This window comes from Heteronotia binoei, chromosome 21, assembly GCF_032191835.1.
Source record: "Heteronotia binoei isolate CCM8104 ecotype False Entrance Well chromosome 21, APGP_CSIRO_Hbin_v1, whole genome shotgun sequence".
Taxonomy (NCBI): domain Eukaryota; kingdom Metazoa; phylum Chordata; class Lepidosauria; order Squamata; family Gekkonidae; genus Heteronotia; species Heteronotia binoei.
Window position 1 is genome coordinate 132841230 of NC_083243.1, and position 21165 is coordinate 132862394.

At 39.3% G+C, this 21165-nt stretch overlaps 1 protein-coding gene across 1 annotated transcript in view; it reads right to left on the reverse strand.

Moving 5' to 3' along the window:
* The window catches only part of DCDC1 (doublecortin domain containing 1), a 777962-nt gene that overhangs the window by 755419 nt on the left and 1378 nt on the right, over positions 1-21165 (reverse strand). The window contains exon 3 of the mRNA XM_060262385.1: positions 20728-20890. Coding sequence (XP_060118368.1) covers positions 20728-20890 — 163 coding nt within the window. The remainder of the gene's footprint in view (positions 1-20727; positions 20891-21165) is intronic.

The window sequence follows — 21165 nt, forward strand, 5'->3', positions numbered from 1 at the left end:
AAGAACCATTGGTTTCGGAAATCTTTGTATCATACATGGTCATGGTTAAAAATGAAAATTTACCAAAAAATTCCAAGATGGTTATCTCCAGTGGAAGCATTTACTCATTCAAATCTTTTAAAACCTAATCAGAGTTATAGATATGATGACCTGTTGGGAAAAGACAATCAACTGAAAACCAGAGAGGAGTTGGAAAACATGGACATTAAAATGAATTGGTGGTTGAGAATGCAAGTCGAATCTAGGTATGTCAAAGACAAGACGATAGGCTTTAACACAGAACAATACTCATTTGATAAAATTTTCCTAGGCCCTCAAGAAAAGCTAATCTCTAAATTATATGCATATCTACTACAGGTGAAGACGCAAGATGAAGTTGTAAAAGATTGTATGGTCCAATGGGCAAAATGGGTCATAACATTACATTAGAAGAATGGGAGAGATTGTGGAAGTTCAATATTAAATTAACTAGGTCAGTAATTTTTTAAAGAAAACTTGTATAAAATGTTTTATAGATGATACTTGACACCACAGAAATTGTGTAAGATCTATACTAATATGTCTAACAAATGTTGGAAATGTGCTAAACAGGTTGGTTCTTTTTATCATATATGGTGGACATGTGAGATGGTGAAGGACTACTGGAAAATGGCTCACAAATTACTACAGAAGATTATGAAGACACAGATTCAATTCAAACCAGAACTATTTTTATTGAATATGTTTCCTGAGGACTATTCCAAAGAAATTAGACATTTGTTGGCACATTTCAATACAGCAGCCAGCATTCTCTTGGCACAGAGATGGAAATCTCAGGAAATCCCCATGAGAATGGATTTGGTGGGAAAAATTCTGGAAACAGCAGAGCTGGACTTTTTACCCCAGCTGTTGGCTGGGAAATCTAAGGAAGCAAGAAAATATTGGTTGAAATTTTATGCCTGGCTAGATACTCAAGAGTCTTAAGATTCTCTGGTGTGAACTTATATCTTTTTCCTGTATTCTGTATTACAAGATTGCTCTTACTGGAAATGTCAAATTTAATAGATATTTTAACAAAAAGATTTATAATACAAAATATCAAAATGTTGATGATGTATAATTTAAAGATAACAATATGTGACAATTTATGTATTTTAAGAAAGTATTGTAGATGTAGTCTTGTATTCGTTGAAAGTATTTTCTATGCAGATTAAGACTGATTTGTAATCTATTTCTTATCCCTTCCTATTCTCTATTCCTAATTCTTTGAAACTGATAAAACTTTTAAAATTAGAAAATATATTTAAGACTTCAAGGAATTTGAACCTGAAGATCAGAACCCAATAGTCCAAGAGAGGCAAACTTAAGATACAGAAGTATCCAGTTTTGATAGATGGGTTATTTGTGATACTATAAGCAACTGAAACCAGGGTAAGTAAAAATGTAAGTATTAAGTTTAAAAATTTAGATCTGTGCAGTATTTGTAAGAGAGGCAATTTATGAAAGAGCAAATTAAGAAGTTAGTGTTTGACACTTACCTTGTAAATCTTTGTGCAATATTTGCTAATAGTCTACTAAAGCAGGCAAATATAAAGCAACCAGGTTGTCTCCAAAATACATATAGAGGGAATCAGAATTACAGGCACATTTGAAAGCTTTGCTGCCAGAAAGCTTTGAATGATGTGAAGATAAATAAGTGACACAAAATATAAAAGAACAATGGGGAACAGAGGAGCAGTTGCAATAGTATGACAGAAGAGTTAACAATGGCCTGAATTCCACACAACTACATTTTTGTTGTCGAGGAGAAAATTCTAATGGCAACTTGTCACACATTTCCTTCAAACTGAAATAATCACAGTGGGCCAACTGTGAGCCCAGTAAGTTAGCTTCTAAAAAGAACAGCAGCCATTAATTGGAAAAGCTCTTTCTCCCATGCAAATACACAGAGAATGGGTCAACACAACCAGGTGATTATGTAGACAACTACTAATAATCTGCAAAATAATGTATGTAATTTATATAAACAGCAATGGAATTATCCATAAAACATTGCATTCAAAGGTCCCTCTGACTTTCCCAGCCAAGATCATCTGACATTAAGGGCCACTTTAAGAAACTCTTCCCAGAGTTTCAAATCCATTGTGTAAACATGTACAAAGTTTGCCCTCACTCACATGCCATTGTCCAAAGGAGAAGGAAACTCCATCAATCTCCACATATCTATAATAATAAAAAAGGACTTAGAAGGTTTCCCAATATGATTTCCCAATAAGTCAACTCAGAAGCCATGAGGACTAAAGAAAGCCTCATACTCATAGTATCATGACTCACCTTGCTGAACAGTAGGCACCTGTCATACAAGCTTTCTGGGGTGGATCCCAGAAAAGCCCCTTGATTTCCCTCCCTGTCTCTGGGCCCATTCAGATGTTCCAAAGATCTCATGTCTTTTACATGCCCTGTCAACAGACACACTCTGGGAGTTCCATGCTTATAACTTAATTTCCAGGTGCAGGTGGGCCTAGCTTCAATTGGGATCATGGTGCACAAGGTGAGGGTGCTTAAGCCTTCCTTCCCACAGTTTCCCCAAACTGAAGTGGCTTTGGGTAGGCACTATCTGGCTTGGAGAAATGTACATATCGACCACCAATACCTGGGGAGTGGGGGGAAGGGAGGAAGGAAGGCAAATAGATGATGGAGGAGAGGTGGAAAGAAAGCAAAAATATGCATTCTCCAAGCTGCCAGCTAGCTTGGCTTGGAGAAGTTATTTAAAGAGACATATGCCTTCACCCGACTGGCTGATAGGGGGTGGGGGCTTCAAGAGCCACACAATGTGTGTGAAAGAGCCACATGTTGGCCACCCCTGTGCTAAAAGGTGCCTGAATCCCTAAAAGTTTATTTGATTGTATTATTGGATTGTTTTGGTTTTTTACAGTAATAATTCATGTTGGCTTTATGATGTTTTTACTTGCCAGTCAACCTGAGTAGGACACTGGAGGGGAGTTCTAAATTATTTATTTATTTCCTAAATAAATGAATGAATGAATTGGGCTCAGAAGATCATGCTACTTGTATGCATTCTGTGAACTTAGTTCCTCATTTCAAAATGTGAGGGAAGATGCAAAATGTCACGATTTAAAGGGGGTGAGCAGAATTACTCACAACCCTATAAACTGCAAGGGGACAGTTTAGGACCAATCTTTACCACCCTACAAATCTATTCAACTTCAAGAGAACATGTCCTCTCTCAGATTAATGGAGTGGGGAGAAACTGGCATTTATTTCCCACTGTTCTTCACATATTATTATGCTCTCTGCAAGGCTGTTAATTTGCTCACCATAAGCAGGAGGCCTTTGTTCCTAGATGTTGTGGGTACACTTCTGGCAGTAGGGAGTATGAGAAAAAAGACTCATTTTTAGTAGGAGCGTTTAGCAGTTACATAGACTGGTTAGGGCTGTACTCTATCCCAAAGTATCTTCAAAAGAAAGAAGACTGGGTTGGTACACTAGCCTAGGGTGGGCCACAGTTTTAAGGTTCTCTCTTGTAGACATTTGCTGTGCAGAGAACATTAAATGATAGGCAATGGTCTGGAACAGTTTTGGAGTAATGGGAAAAGTTAAGAAAGAAACCTAAGAGAAAAGCCCCTTAAACTTTCATTCTGAAGCAACTGTCTGGCCGATTTCGCACTCACCTTAAACTGCTCTTTCATCCCTCTTCTCAGTGCAGCATCCTTCCGATTTCCCACTTTTGTGTCGGGGCTGCAGCAAACATCAGGGTTTTTCGTGCAGCAAACAGAAACTGGATTTTAGCAGTTTCCGTTTGCTGCGTGAAAACTGAAATGTTTGCTGCAGCCCTAGTGCAAATAGTGGGAAATCGGGAGGACTCCGCACTGAAAAGACGGACGTGAGAGTGGCATAAGGGTGAGTGCGAAATCATTCACAGTTACTAGTACATTTTCTGCTTTAACACAAATTATTCATCTTGGACCCAGCCTACTGCTGGATAAGCAGGTGGCAGCTATGACCAGGAGTGCCTTTTATCAGCTTTGAATTGTTAGTCAGCTGTGGACTTTCCTGGACAGAAAATATCTGGCCACTGTGGTACATGTCCTACTTACATCTAATTTGTGTGTGTTGAGTGCTGTCAAGTTGCTTCCAACTTGTGGCAACCCTATAAATTAAAGTCCTCCAAAACATTCTGTCATTAACTGCCTTGCAGGGCTGTAACCAGGATTTTAAAAGTCAGGCGGCACCCTATCCCATCCACCATGGGGCTTGCTGCTTCTCATAAACTTTCTGGGGTAGGGGTAAAAGCTGGAGGCTCTGAATGCAGCCAAGTCTAGGCAGCCAACCCTAAAAATTTGGAGTGAAGAAGAAACTGCACCTTGAGTGCAAGTGGGGGTTTTTCCTTCCACCTCCCTCTCCCCCACCCCAGCAGTTTGCAACTAGCAGCTCCATCCGTCCACCTCTCCCCAGCCCATTCCATGTGGCTTCCTCCACCTTCCTCCTCTCTACCTGCTGCTTTTGCTGCTCTCACCTCCTGGCTCCAGCTGCTGACACTTTGCTGGCTCAGACATTGCAAAAAGGAAAAAAAAAACCAGACTGCACCCTGGAGGCCCCCTTGTAGTTGGGGTCCCTGCCTGGGAGTTGGGGTCCCTGCCTGAAAGTCAGGGGGGAGTGCCCCCATGGGCCCTCCTGTGGCTATAGGCCTCCTGCCTTGCAAACTGAGGGCTGTGGCTTCCTTGTTTGAGTCAATCCATCTCATCTTGGGTCTTCCTCTTTTCCTGCTGCCTTCAACTTTTCCTAGCATTATTGTCTTTTCCAGTTTTCTCATAATGTGACCAAAGTATGATAGCCTCAGTTTAATCTTTATTTGATCTAGAACAACTTGTCTTATTGGTGGTCCATGGTATCCTTAAAGCTTTCCTCCAATGCCATATTTCAAAGGAATCAACTTTCTTCATGTCAATTTTCATCACTGTCCAATATTCACACCCATGCATAGTAATAGGGAATACTATGGCATGAATGAACTTAATATTGGTCATCAATGATACAGCCTTACACTGAAGAATCTCTTCTAGCTTTTTTTTTTTGAGAGGGGGTATTTTTGCATTTTTTGTGCATATGTGTCTACACCTGGAAGTCATGTGGGAGTTCTCTCACCATTCTGGAAGATGAGGGGTGACTGACCCCTGCTGGAGGATATTCAGGGAGGTGGTTGAATAAGCCTGCCCGTGCCTCCTGACTAGGTATTTCAAGGATAGTCCAAAGACTAACCACAGTCGACCCTTCTTAGATTCTGAGGTCTGACAAGATCGGGCTTTCCTGGGCTATCCAGGTCAGGGCCAAATCTCTTCTATCTCTTAAATGAGTGCCCTTCCCAGTCTCAGTCTCAATCTCCTTCTGATTTCTTGGTTGCATTCTCTGTTTTGAGGACGGAGCCAAGGAATAGCAAATCTTGAACAATTTCAATTTCTTCATTGTCAGCCTTAAAAGCTGAGTAATTCGCCAGAAGTCTTTATTTTTGCCTTCTTGATGTTCAGCTGTAATCCTGCTTTTCCACTTATGTAATCTAGATAAATGCAATGTGCTCTAAGTGGTGCTGCCTTGAATAATTCTGAAACTTCAATTGGTACAGAATGCTGCAGCCAAGATGCTGACTGGAGTGAGTCATAGGAACTCAACCATTCCAGTCTTATCTCACTTACACTGGCTACCAGTCTGTTTCCAGGCACAATTCAAAGTGCTGATGTTGACTTTCAAAACCCTATATGGTTTGAGACTAACATACTTGAAGGAGCCCTACTCAGTTATGAACCTGCCTGATGACTATGGCCATTATTAGTGGCCTTGCTTTGGGTGCCCTTAATGTCATAGATTAGGGGGGTAGCAACTCATGAGAGAGACTTCTCTGCCATGGCACCAAGACTCTGAACTCTCTTCCCAGGGAGATTCATCTGGCGTCTTCTGTTGCCATCTTCTACAAGCTGGCGAATACTTTTCTGTTTGGTTTGGCATTCCCTCAGTGATCCCTCTTTCCTAACCAATGTACTTTAACTCTGTTTTCAATTTGTTTTAATAATGTGTGTGGGAGGGTTGATTTTAATGGCTTTAAAATGTGATTTTATCATGCATGTTTTAAATTATTAGCTGCCTTAGTAGCCTTTGTGAGGGCCAAAAGGAGGGGTATAATAAATAATGTAATGTAATAAATTTATTGCCATAAGAAACTACAGCCTTTTCTTTCAGCCACTACATAACACTACAATTGTTTAAAATGCTGAACATCCACTATTTACCCTTCCCTGTAAAATAAACTTTCTCAGTTCATGGTTTAATTCCCTGTTTTCTTCTTTGGCTAATAAAATAACAGACAAGGTCTGGAGGGAGGTCTACCAAGGTAGAGCAGATGTAATGCCATTGCAAATTACCTCAAAGTGGCTTTAATTTAAAGAGGTTCAATGGATGGCAGGTAGGGATACCTCATCTCACAGAATGGTGAGAGAACTCCCACTAGCAACCTGCATTCCTTATCACCACTTGGTGAATTGGGGGTGAGGGAAATCACCTGAAAGGGTGATGCAGTGATGCCACTTCCAGTTCCACCAGAAGTGATGTCATTGTATGAGAACACCACTCTACCATTTGTCTAAGCCCCAGTGGTTAAGCCATAGAGGTCTGGGTAAATGTAGAACATTACCCCTACATGAGACCACTTTCAACTCATGCTGGAAAAGGCATTGCAGCATTGCTGATGAGCCCTTACCCCAGTGTTGGTAGGTCTCCTACTGGTTGCCTGCTTTGGATCAGCAACATTACTGGCAGGTCAGTAAATGAAGTTCTTAGTGGTTTCTCTATCAGCTATACAGTATATATGTGGCAGATGGAGAAGTGTGTTAGTTCTCAATATACACCAGTTATTATATTCACACTACTATAAAGAGGGCGGGGCACTGCATCAAGATTGTGCATTCATGCCAAAGCACGTAATTCCTTGTTTCTGTCCCTCCAACATTCCTATAGGATGGTACAACAACCATGACACCATACTAGTGCTAACCAAAGTCAGTGTCGACCTTGCTACACTGATCAATGCCTCTGCAACATCAAGGCTAGATTATTGTAAAGCATTATATGTGGGGCTGCCCCTGAACAATGTTTAGAAATTTCAGGTGATATAAAACTGCCACTAGATTATTTTCTGATTTATGCTGGTAGAGTCATATTACTCTGGGCTATCTATTCGTTTCCAGGCAAAATTTAAGATGCTGATTGTTATTTTTAAAGCCCTTCATGCTTTGGAACCCAACTAACTTCTGAACTTTGTTGTTGTTGTTGTTGTTGTTCAGTCGCACAGCTGAGTCTGACTCTTTGCGACCCCATGGACAAAGTCACGCCAGGCCCTCCTGTCTTTCACCATCCTCCGAAATTTGCTCAAATTCATGTTTGTTACATCAGTAATGCTGTCCAGCCATCTCATCTTTTGACATTCCCTTCTTCTTTTGCCTTCTGTCTTTCCCAGCATCAGGATCTTCTCCACTGAGCGCTCCTTTCTCATTTGGTGGCCAAAGTATTTGAGCTTCAGTTTCAGCATCTGACCTTCTAGGAACAGTAAGGGTTCATTTCCCTCAGGACTGCTGATTTGATCTTCTTGCAGTCCAAGGGACTCTCAAGATTCTTCTCCAGCACTACAGCTTGAAAGCATCTATTCTTCTGCGCTTTGCCTTCCTTATGGTCCAGCTCTCACAGCCATACATTACTACTGGGAATACCATCACTTTGACTATACGGACTTTTGTTGGCAGAGTAATGTCTCTACTTTTTGTTATACTGCCTAGGTTCGCCATAGCTGTCCTTCCAAGGAGCAAATGTCTTTTAATTTCATGGCTACAGTCACCATCTGCAGTGATCCCAAAAATGTGAAGTCTTTCACTACTTCCATGTCTTCCCCTTCTATTTGCCAAGGTGTGATGGGGCCGGATGCCATGATCTTAGTTTTTTTGATGTTGAGTTTCAAGCCTACTTTTGTGCTCTCCTCTTTCACCCTCAATAAGAGGTTCTTTAGGTCCTCTTCACTTTCTGCCATTAGAGTGGTGTCATCTACATACTTGAGGTTGTTGATGTTTTTCCCGGCAATCTTAATTCCGGTTTCTGCTTCATCCAGGCGAGCAATCCGCATGATGTACTCTGCATATAAATTAAATAAACAGGGAGACAATATACATCCTTGTCGAAATTCTTTTCCTATTCTAAACCAATCAGTTGTTACATAACCCGTTCTGACAGTTGCTTCTTGACTCTTATACAGGTTTCTCAGGAGACATGTGAAGTGGTCTGGTACTCCCATCTCTTTAAGGACTTGCCACAGTTTATTATGATCCACACAATCAAAGGCTTTAGTGTAGTCAATGAAACAGAAATAGACGTTTTTCTGATACTCCGTGCTTTCTCCATAATCCAGCGAATGTTGGCAATTTGATCTCTAGTTCCTCTGCGAAATCCAGCTTGAACTTCTAGTAGTTCCCGATCTACATACTGCTGAAGCCTAGCTTGTAGGATCTTTAACATGACCTTGCTGGCATGAGAAATGAGTGGAATGGTGAGATAGTTTGAACATTCTTTGGCATTACCCTTCTTTGGGATTGGAGTATAAACTTTTTCCAATCCTGTGATCACTGTTGCGCTTTCCAAATTTGTTGACATAATGTGTGCATCACTTTAACAGCATCATCTTTTAGGACTTTGAATACCTCAACTGGGATACCATCATCTCCGCTCGCTTTGTTAGTAATGCTTTCTAAGGCGCATTTGACTTCATACTCCAGGATGTCTGGCTCAAGGTCAGCAATTTCACCATTGTGGTTGTCAAGGACATTGAGATCCTTCTTGTATAATTCTTCTGTGTATTCTTGCCACTCTTCCTGATCTCTTCTGCTTCTGTTAGGTCCCTACCATTTTTGTCCTTTATCATGGTCATTTTTGCACGAAACGTTCTCTTGATTTCTCCAATTTTCTTGAAGAGATCTCTTGTCCTTCCCATTCTATTATTTTCCTCTATTGCTTTGCATTGTTCCTTCAGGAAGGCCTCCTTATCTCTCCTTGCTGTTCTCTGGAAATCGGCATTCAGTTGGGTTAATTTTTCCTTTTCACCTTTGCCTTTCACTTTCCTTCTTTCCTCAGCTATTTGTAAAGCCTCATCAGACAGCTACTTTGCGTTCTTGCATTTCTTTTTCTTTGGGATGGTACTGATTGCTGCCTTCTGTGCAATGTCACGAACCTCCGTCCATAGTTCTTCAGGCGCTCTGTCTATCAACTCTAGTTCCTTAAACCTATTCTTCACCTTCACTGTATATTTATAAGGGATGTGATCAAGGTCAAACCTGAATGGCCTAATGGCTTCCCCAGTTTTCTTCAGTTTAAGCCTGAATTTTGCAATTAGTGGCTCATGATCTGAGCCGCAGACAGCTCCAGCTTGTTTTTGCTGACTGTAAGGAGCTTCTCCATCTTTGACTGCAAAGTATATAATCAATCTGATTTCTGTGTTTCCCCTCAGGTGATGTCCATGTGTAGAGTCGCCTTTTAGGTTGTTGGAAAAGGGTGTTCACTATGACCAGTTTGTTCTCTTGACAAAACTCTATTAGCTTTTGCCCGGCTTAATTTTGTACTCCAAGGCCAAACTTGTCAGTTGTTCCAGTTACCTTTTGACTTCCTACTTTGGCATTCCAGTCCCCTATGATGAGGAGGACATCTTTTTTTGGTGTTAATTCTAGAAGGTGTTGTAGATCTTCATAAAAGTGGTCCACTTCAGCCTCTTCTGCATCAGTAGTTGGGGCATAGATTTGGATTACTGTGATGTTAAATGGTTTGCCTTGGATAGGATCCCCTTACTGCCTTCCTCACTCTCTTGTTAACTATAAAGGCCACACCATTTCTTCTATGGCAGGGGTGGCCAACGGTAGGTCTCCAGATGTTTTTTTGCCTATAACTCCCATCAGCCCCAGCCATTGACCATACTGGCTGGGGCTCATGGGAGCTGTAGGCAAAAAAAATCTGGAGAGCTACTATTGGCCACCCCTGTTCTATGGGACTCTTGCCCACAATAATAGATATAGTGATCCTCTGAGTTAAATTCACCCATTCCTGTCCATTTTAGTTCGCTGATTCCCAAGATGTCGATGTTCAGTCTTGCCATCTTTTGTTTGACTACATCCAGCTAACCTTGATTCATAGATCTTATATTCCACGTTCCAATGCAGTATTGTTCTTTGCAGCATCGGACTTTCCTTTCATCATCAGACACATCCACAGCTGAGCATCCTTTCGGCTGAACTACCTTTCTGAACTACCTTTCCCCATATGATCCTGTGTGCCAGCTAAGGTCATCAAGCATCTTAGTTTTGGAGGACACCACTATTCAGGAGGTCCATGCATCTGTAGCCGAGGTATGCTCATTTTCAGTGGCTGTACCCATACTTCACAACAGCCTGCTAGATATGGTATAGAAAGCTCTCACGATCACCTTTCATAAAAGGTGCAAAATAAAATTATTCTGATGCACATTTGACAGAAGCAGCTAATAAATATTTTTGATTAGCAGCTGATGGTGATATTTAACCTGATGTATATGAAGCTATAACTTGATCTATGTGTTTTAATATGTTTTCCACTGAATGCCTTTATAGTTCGCCAGGCATTGCAGAAAGGTGGGGTATAAGTATTTTAAACAAACAAATAGACTTTTCATTTAACTAGAGAGGAGGGAGCATGAATCTTGACACACCTGATTTCTTAAAAGTGGTCAAAATACAATTAGTATGATATATATACTGTGTCAGTCCAAGACCAAACTGCCAAGACAGAAAATATCTACAAATTAATTCAGTGAAATGTACTAGATGGAAATTTGTTTTTCTAACATTGTTCTTTATTATACTTCAAAATGTATAAACACTGATGCACTTAAAATAATGATGAGATGAAGCCTTGGGCAAAAGTCACAATTCAAATAGGAAAAAAAGAACCTAGGGTTGATTAAAGAACTTGGTAGTTTAAAAAATCTGAAGCAATTAGTAACTAAGACGGTGTATTATGGACCGCCAATACAACTCATTCATATATAGAATCTTCAGAGAGTAATAAAAACTGATAGTAACGAGCACTGAGTAGAATGAATTCTCAAATGTTTATTATTGCCATGTTTTAATATCTCTAAATTATAAAAGGTACAATTATCAAATAAACAATTTTGCTGTATTGCAAGTTAGACAGTTAATACAGAGTTCAGACTTGTGTTACACATTTTCTGCATGATGAACATTCTCAAGATATGTGAATGATTACTTCATTAAACACATGCTTTTACTTGTATAAAAGGTGGTTTTCCAGAGTATAATGTATTTGCTCAATCAAGACTTTGTATCAACCTCTTTGGCAAAAATCCTGTGATTATTAGTATTTCTTTAAATTAACTTTCCCCCTTTGATTTACGTTGCAGTTGAATGCCAATGTTAAGCAAATTTTAAAGCTAGCCTATTTTTAATGCTTAGTAGAACAGACTTCTATAAGTTATCTTCCATGCATTTTGTCAAAGAGCTATATTGACAGTCTAAACCTAAGCAGTGTTACTCACTTCTAAGTCAATTAACTACAGTGTACTTAGAAGGGGATACTTTAGGGATGGGCATGAACTGGGGAAATGGTGGTTCATATTGGTTCATGGTTCATATGGTTGCCTGATCCAGTTCATGCTTCAGGAAGTGTAAAAGTCACAGAAAGTCTTCAGCAGGCTCTCCTCCACCCGCCCTTCAAGTTTGGTGAAGACTGGATTTTGAATATCTGAGTTATAGCCCCCCAAATCAGGTACCCCTAAGAAAGCTCTCACAACAACTAACTCGTCTTTCTTCATGCTGCGAAATGAAAGCAGCTGAGTCAGGGTGTCTGTTCCCATAGAGCAGAATGGGAGCTCCATGACTGGCTCCCAGAGCTGCCAATCAAGCTATGGACAATTGCTATGGGTGTTTCTAGGGCTCCCAGAAGTTCACCTCCTGCCTTGCCTATGAATTGATTGAATCAGCACCAGGCTGTCTGGAAAAATGAACTGCAAAAATAAACCAAACAAATCACCAAGAGTTGAACCAGTTCGGAACGAACCACAAATCAACCCAATTAATACATAAATTGTGATTCATGGATTGGTTTGTGCCCATCTCTAGTATACTTCTCCCTAGGTTAGATTAAGGTGGATAGGCATGTTGGTCTGAAGCAGCAAAACAAAATTAAGACCAACAAAGTTTAATTCTGGGTTAGGGTTGCCAGGTGCGTGTTGGAAAATACTTGGAGACTTTGGAGGTGGATCCGGGAGTGGGTAGGGTTTGGGGAGGGACCTCAGCATGGTACAATGCCTTAGATTGTACCCTTCAAACATTTTCTCCAGGGGAGTTGATCTATGTCAGCTTGAAATCATTTGTAAAAGCGGGAGATCCCAGGCCCCACCTGGAGGCTGGCAACCCTGTTTGGGTATAAGCTTCCATATGTATGCATGCACACTTGGTCTGAAACAGCAAAACAAAATTAAGACTAACGAAGTTTAATTCTGTGTATAAGCTTCTGTATGTATACACACTTCAGATATCACACAATAGCTTACACCCAGAATTAAACTTTGTTGGTCTTAAACGTGCCATTGGACACAAACTAGGATGACACTGTAAAAGTAAATTAAAATATAAATTTCATTTGACATCATAAGAATAAAGTGGGATCTGAGCTATTTGTGTTCTCTTTAGTGGCAGACTGCGCCTGTTTCAGCTGGCGGGTCCTGGCTCTGCCCACCCATCCTTGAATTCTGACCTGAATGGGCTGTTCCACTCCACTGCCTCAGAGTATTGCTGCCACCACTGTCCCTGTCCTGGGCTCTGGTTAGGCAGGACAGCCTTCTAACCTCCCTCCTGTGTTACTAGGAACCCAATATGGGCTTCCAAGGGATCTTTGGGGCTCCCCTGGAGAGTTGCAATTAGCTGTCTTACAACTTTTCTCCTTTCTAGGGATTTCCCAATCCACTCCTAATGTTTCCAAGCAGTTGGCAGAACTGTGTGGCACAGAGGGACTTCATTCCTTCAACAGTTAAAAGGTTTATTTAAAAACTCACAACTATTTACAGGCATATCAAAAGTGAACAGAAGAAATAAAATCTGGATAGAGGTGGTTCGGGGGTACTGATATTACTGGATCTGTCGGCTGTGTTTGATACAGTCAACCATCAGTTGCTGACACACCACCTCACTGATGCAAGGATTCAGGGGTTGGCCTTGCAATGGCTCTCCTCTTTCCTTCATGATTAGGGACAAAGGGTGGCGATGGGGGGACAGTCATCCCAGAAACACCTGCTTAACTGCGGTGTGCCTCAAGGAGCGGTGGTTTCCCTGATGTTGTTTAACATCTATATGCGCCCCCTTGCCCAGATTGCCCGGAGGTATGGGCTGGGTTGCCATCACGCTGATGACACCCAGCACAATCTACTGATGGCCGGTCTGGCTGTGTCCCAGAAAACCTGACCTTGGCATTGCGAGCCGTGGCAGGATGGCTTAGACTGAGTTGACTGAAACTGAATCCAACGAAGACAGAGGTCCTTTGCCTGAGTCATGGTGGTCCAGGTAGAGAAATCCCCCTACCAGCTTTTGATGGTGCACCACTTGCAACAGTGCCCAGGGTCAGAAGCTTGGGGGTGCTCCTGGAGCCTTCTCTAACAATGGAGGTCCAGATAGCAGCCATTGCCAAATCTGCCTTTTTCCATCTCAGGTGGGTAAGGCAGTTGGTCCCCTTCCTCGAGCACAGCAACCTGGCAACTGTGATCCATGCTACGGTTACCTTGAGATTGGGGTATTGTAATGCCCTCTACAACGGGCTGCCCTTGTTCCAAATTCAGAAACTGCAGTTGGTGCACAATGCAGCAGCCAGGCTGTTATTGGGGCTCTCCATGCGGGAGCACATACAGCCAGGGCTGTGGGAGCTGCACTGGCTGCCGGTAGTATACCAGATTTGCTACAAGGTGCTGGTCATTACCTTTAAAGCCCTATATGGATGAGGACCTGTCTACCTTAGGGACTGTCTCTCCCCACGTTCCCCAGAGGGTACTCAGATCTGGAATGCAGAACCTACTGTCAATCCCCGGGCCAAGGGAGGTAAGAAATTAAAAATTATAGACCAATTTCACTTTTGAACAGTGACTACAAGATATATGCAGCTATATTAGCAAATAGATTGAAGAAAGTAGTTGCTGGATTAATCCATGAAGACCAAACTGGCTTTGTTCCAGGACGTTTGATGAGCCAGAATGTGAGGTTACTCTTGAATTTGTTTGAATACTACAGAGAGCATTCGGACAAAGAATTCGCGGCTATTTTTGTAGATGCAGAGAAGGCTTTTGACAACGTCAACTGGAACTTTATCAACGCAACGTTGTCTGCTGTTGGTTGTGGTGAAAGGTTCTCTAAAATGGTAGAAGCGGTCTACTCAAAACAGGTAGCCAAAGTGAGCTTCAATGGTGTGACGACCGATATAATAGAGATAGAACAAGGTACGAGACAGGGGTGTCCGCTATCCCCTTTACTTTTCATTTTGACATTAGAACCGTTGATTAAGAAGATCAGAGATGACACCCAAATTCGAGGGACTAGAATTAATAATGTAGAGTTTAAGACGTTGGCGTTTGCAGATGATCCCGTATTTACCTTGGAGCAACCCTCTTCCTCGATGGCATTTTTAAAGCAAAGATTAAGAGAATTCGGAGAAGTATCGGGATTCAAGTTGAATGTCGCGAAAACGAAATTTTTAACCAAAAATATCGAGAAAGAACAAATTGAACTTTTAGAACAATTGTCAGGTTTTAAATGTGAAAAGAAGATAAAGTATTTGGGGATACAGCTGACAAATGACTTAAAATCCTTATATAGAGACAACTATGAAAAAATATTAAAAGAACTTCGTAATGATCTTACCAACTGGAAAGACCTACAAATCTCTCTTCTAGGCAGGATTGCTACAGTTAAAATGAACATTCTTCCAAGAATTCTATTTCTGTTTCAAACAATTCCAGTTACGCTGCCTAAATTATTTTTTCAACAACTTAACCTCATGACTAAGGCCTTTATTTGGCAAGGCAAGAAAGCTAGAATTAAACTAAAAGTCTTACAAGATAGTAAATTAAGAGGTGGTCTAGCACTACCGGATTGGAATTTGTACTATAAAGCTTGCTGTATTGCTTGGTTGAGAGTTTGGTGTAAATTGGATAACAGAAAATTATTGACCATCGAGGGCACTGGGCTGGGAGAAGGCTGGCACAGCTATTTGTGGTATCATGCCCCTACAAAAACTGGCCGCTTTTTTAGACATGAAATAAGGAAATCCTTGTATAGGACTTGGGAGGAAATTAAAGTTTATTACACTCATACTCCAAAGTGGTTATCTCCGATTGAAGCTTTGACTCACCCAAACTTGTATAATTGGGACATCGTGCAAGATTACACTTATCTTTTAAACGACCATAACGAACTGATCGAGGAGGAGACTCTTAAGCTAAGTTGGTGGCTTCAGTGCCAACTTAAATCAAGATTTCGCAATGACAAAGAAAAAGGTTTTGCGAGCACACCACTGGACCTAGATCTTATTTTGGACTCTAAACAAAAGATAATTTCTAAGGTATATGACTGGCTGCTTCAAATTAAGATGCAAGATGAGGTTGTGAAGGAAGCATGGATCCGTTGGCTGAAGGATTTCGGCTACAATATAGATTTGGAAGAATGGGAAAGATTATGGAAGCAAAACTTAAAATTGTTGAAACCAGCAGAATGGAAAGAAAACCTATATAAAATGGTCTATAGATGGTATCTTACACCAGATAGGTTGGCTAAAATTTATCCTACTTACTCTAACAAATGCTGGAAATGTCTAGAAGTTAAAGGGTCTTTGTTTCATATATGGTGGAAATGTAAAGCTGCCAAAAAATATTGGTCGCAGGTGAATATTTGGATCCAAAAAATCCTAAAAATGCATATTAACCATGTACCGGAATTGTATTTGCTGAATATTTGTAGACAGAGTTTGCCTCTTCCTAAACTGAAAATATTATTGTATATAGTTACTACTGCTAGAATTCTATATGCTAAGTACTGGAAAAATGACATAATTCCTAATAGAGATGAGTTTATTAACAAACTGTTGGCTGCCGCAGAATCTGATTTACTATCCACAAGATTAAGAAATGGCAATGTCCAAAAATGCCAAGAGGAATGGGATCCTGTTTATAAATGGGTTAAAAGTAGAGATGCTGGAATTGAGTAAATATGGGACATCCTTTCTGTTCAATATGCAGATTTTAATCCTTTCCATCTCCCAGCGTGTATGGCTGGGTAGGTGTTTTGTTTGTTAGATGTTATATTTGTTTGTGTTGATTTGTTTTGTGGGTGATTGAGAATGTTGTTATTGTTGTTGTATATATGTTTTTCTGTTTCTCTTGATTTCTTTACTCTTATCAATAAAACTTTAAAATTTAAAAAAAAAAAAAAGATTGAAAACCACCAGGGAAAGCGCCTTCTCAATTGCTGCCCCCTATTGGTGGAACCAACTGTCAGAGGAAGTTAGAGCCTTGCGGAACCTCGCTCAGTTCAACAAGGCCACAAACAACATTATTTTGGCTTGCCTTTAACTCAATTACTGATACAGTAGCATAAACGGATACCTAAGAGCACTGAATGCCATTGGAAACTAAATGATATTAGCACCAAAACTGTTTTGTTTATACTGTTGATCTGATGAATTGTTTGAATGTTTAATTGACTGAGTTATATTGTTACTATGATCTATTGTTTTATTGTTGTGAGCCGCCCTGAGCCTGCTTCAGCGGAGAGGGCGGGATATAAATTTAATAAATCAAATCAAAATAATATAGGCAGAAATGCTCCATCTCTCTCCCTACTATAACCTCATGCCCTCTCTAGATGGTATGCACGGCAGGCACCTTACTTAGTTACTCTTGGGTAAGCTGGTCAAACATATTTTAAGAAAATGGTAACCAACTCTGGCCCAGGAACAGGCTCTTTCTGTTGCAAGTTCCAATGGACTATTGACTGGCTTCATGGCCAAAACTAAAAAATATAAACTGCAGTTCCCACCCAAGAACTGGCTCTGGCTCTCTCCTGAAGCATTTTGGGGTACATCCAGACCTCATTTTGGACAAGAGCTCACAGGAGCAGAGCTCCAGAACCTCTAAATTTTATTGTGCTCTTTCTTTCTTACACCCTCCCCCCTCCCCAAATACTTGCTTCTGGGCTCCATTGTTCAAACCTCCTGTGAGAATTCTACTGAACTCTAAGATTTGGCAAACTTTCTATCCCCCACCCCCATAAAAATGGGAAAATAACCAAACATATAAAGCAGACAGATTGAAATCTTCATCATGCCATGTGGCCATATAGGCGAAAGTAATTTAAAAAGTAAGATGGGAGTAAGGTTTTATTATGACAATTATAATTCAAGAAGCATTATGGCAGATGCTGTGCTGATATAATTTAGTATACCTTTCAGTGATATCAGGGGTGTGTGGCATATGGAAATAAGTTGTGCTAATGAGCTCCAGCACCTTCTTCAAAATGACCCCTGGGCATATCTCCTCTAACCTTGAGGGATTTCCTGTTCTCTCTAGGGAGTTGTCCTCAGACTAGTGGTTACAGACAGGAGGGAAGTTTGATAGTCTTCTCCCATCCAACCAACAATGTTAAACCCACACATGCAAAATGGCGTTTCTCCACATCTCTCAAACCCAAAAGACAATTTCCAACAGCAGCCAAATCAGCAGCACTGCTATTCCACTTGGAGCCTGAAGAACAGAGATGCACATTATAACCAAACAATTGCTTAGGCATTTTTATACCTTTATAGGTAGGGAGACCTACAATCATGACTCTACTTGCCATTTTTATAACAATGTGGTGTACAAGATTTTCATGTATCTAACCCCAGTAATCACTAGAACAACCCTCTAAGGTAGATCAACATTAATACAACTGGCAGACTGAGGCTGAGATAGTAGGGTTTTGCCGAAAGAACCTAATGCATTTCGACTGAAGTGAAATTTGAATCGGGATTCCAGTCTCAGAACTCAAACTGTTAATCTTTATATACTACCAATTCTGCATGCTTGCAACAAAGCAGGACTGAAAATATTTTTGGAGTTATATCTTAAATATAAATTTAATTTATCTGTTAGATAAATAATTCTTCGTTTTTCATTCTGACTCTGTTTTTGTACTCTTCTTGTATAATACATTTTACCAAATATTTTTTATTTTCCTATATTATATTTGCTGCCTTTCCTTCATATTGTATATTGCAGTAACAGGTTTGCTAAGAATATGTTGACATCTGTAACTTGAAAAAAATGTTTTAAATTTTTTTTTAATGTGTTTAAATCATTTGGGACAAATGTGTAATAGAATTAAATTTATAAACCAGATTGTAAAAAGACCTATTGGGTACTCTTGGTGGGTCTTCTATGCATATCAGTGACTTTTTCCTGTAATACTTACCCTAGCAAAGCCCTTTTAATGGCCACACAATATGTTACACTGTGCCCAACCTCACCTACTCTTTCTTTTCTCAAAAGACAAGGCACATCTGCCACCTGCTCTAGTGTGAGTCCCAGAAACAACTGTCGAGCTGCAAAAAGATTGATTATCAGTCAAAAACTATTGCACTACACCAGATTTTGGTAGGTTAAGCTTGCTGATCCAGCAAGAGTTAGTGTGAAATTTTCAGTAATGTGTGCCAACATTTTGGTGCTAAAGGAACAGCAGTGCATATGATATGATGAAACACAGCCAAAAGATGCAGACAAAGCAGAGAAGTTTATCGCTGTGCATGATGAAGTGGAGGTGAAGAAAGAAATGCTTAATTAATTTGAAAATTTAGTCTAACATGCCTTGGAAAAAGTAATAATGCCTTACATACACTATTCCTGTGATTATACAAAATTATTATAATATTAGGTTTAACGTAATAGCACCTAAGACACAAGACAAGGTGAATATTGATTATTGCTATTGGCTTGAAAAAACAGTAGACAATTCACTGTTCCTTTATGAACTAAGACAATGACAAAAAGATTTTTGTCTAAATTTATTCCCGTTATTGAGTTAATAGACTAAACCATCTTCAATGGAACATTTGGACTGTATTCAAGGAGACTGTCATATCATCTGTAATACTACACTACATGCATAATTCATGAGTTATGAATTACTTATTACAAATATAGTTTTTGCAAAAGCAAAAATAAATGTATATTATATGAGTGAACTGGTGGAATAAATAAAATTAAATGTTTTCTTTTATAAAATGTTTATATAATACGCCTTTTAAAAAGATATTTATGGGCAGTTGTTATTCACCCCTTTTTGTATGAAACACAATTACTGTTCTCAAGCATAATTTGCTCAATTTACAGTAATGTTTCTTTACTACAACTCTTCCAACATTTTCCTCTAAGCCACCAACATTCAATGCACAAACATTTGGGCACAAATTTTTTGGCAATGACAACATTCTTCAATATAATGCATTCATTTTAATAACATATTTAGACTGGTAGCTAAACCGCCTCTACTGACATACTAAGAAAAAGAATGAAAAATATTTTGCTATTTTTTACAAAAATTAAACACAATTGTTACTGCTATGGAAAATTAAGAACAGTACTATATTCGATCCATAAAAACTGGCACATTAGCTAAAAACTTTGTTTTACTTTGGTCCCAAAATCTTCTAAAGCACAGTGCTTTAACCTATTTAATAAAGTAGGCCAATACAGTATTTTAAAATGTAAAATTACGTACGATAATGAATTTTATTTGGGGGTCAGGGGTTGATATTAAAGGTGATTCACTAACTCAATCCAGTTTCATGAATTTCATAATTTTGTTAATATTTAACAAAAATATTTCAATTAAACTCTGATAACAAATATTACACAGCAGTATTTCATGATGCAGTTTTGAAAGTCATACACAACTTTGTATCATCAAATACTACTGAGTCAATCCAAAAGAACATTGTCAAAATCATAATCTTTTAAAAAGCTGACAATAGCAAGAGCATATCATTGTAAACTCTGATTTTGTAATCTGAAAACATATACAATTAGTGAGTGATAAGACACAATAAATTCAGAAATTATGTTAAAAAGAGCTTTAACTATCATAATTTAACATTAGAAGAGGTGCACATAAAAATTTATGTGCAACTTCAGGGTGAATATTTTACATTGTTGCATGAAGAGTCTGATAATTATTTTAATGGTGTGTCTTAATAAAGGTCATATGCCTAAATTAATAAAGCACTCAAACTCTGAACTATTATTTTTGCTAGTGTAATAAGCCTAATGAATTGTGTCTGCTAGATGTCAGTGAAACTAAACAGTAAATTCAATAATCTCTGATTTAATTTATTATATTTTCACCATTTAACCTCCTGCAGGCTCCCTAATGTCTATTCAGATCTATATTAAATTAAGCACCAATGCTAATGAAGGGCAATAAACGTGGCTGTCAGTAGATTTTTCTTTCATTAAGCACATTATCTTCTTACTGAGCTGTAAATGAGTAAACATTAGTTTTGTTAAACCATGCAAAAAGACAGGATGAAAATCATTTTTAATTGCACCCCTTAAGCCACTGACTGGCATTTTTTTTTTACCTTTAATTTTTTTGAATGGATTTGAAAAGGGCTCTCCTGTTGAAATATAAACGTCAGCATCATGGGGAATGTCTGTGGCATCCAGTGCTTCGGTGCCGTCTGCCAGAAAGACTCGTCGTGCAGCCGTATTCAGCTTCAGCTTTTCAGTGCATTCCTCCAGCAGCTAAATGCATACAAAAAGGTAAGGTAAAAAGGATTAAAAATTTACTCCAGTAAATCATTTAGTCAAGAATCAAATCTTTGAAATCCAGGTCTTATATATTTAGGCATATGCAGTATATAGGCATCCAACTGCTAAATATTTTCTAGCAATGTTATCATTATATAACATGATGAAACAATATCATAATTAAGATCCATATCTGTATATAATTTTAATCTTGCTGTTTTCTGGATTTTGCATTCAGAAAACAGTAAATTGAAATTTTGGCCCTGTGT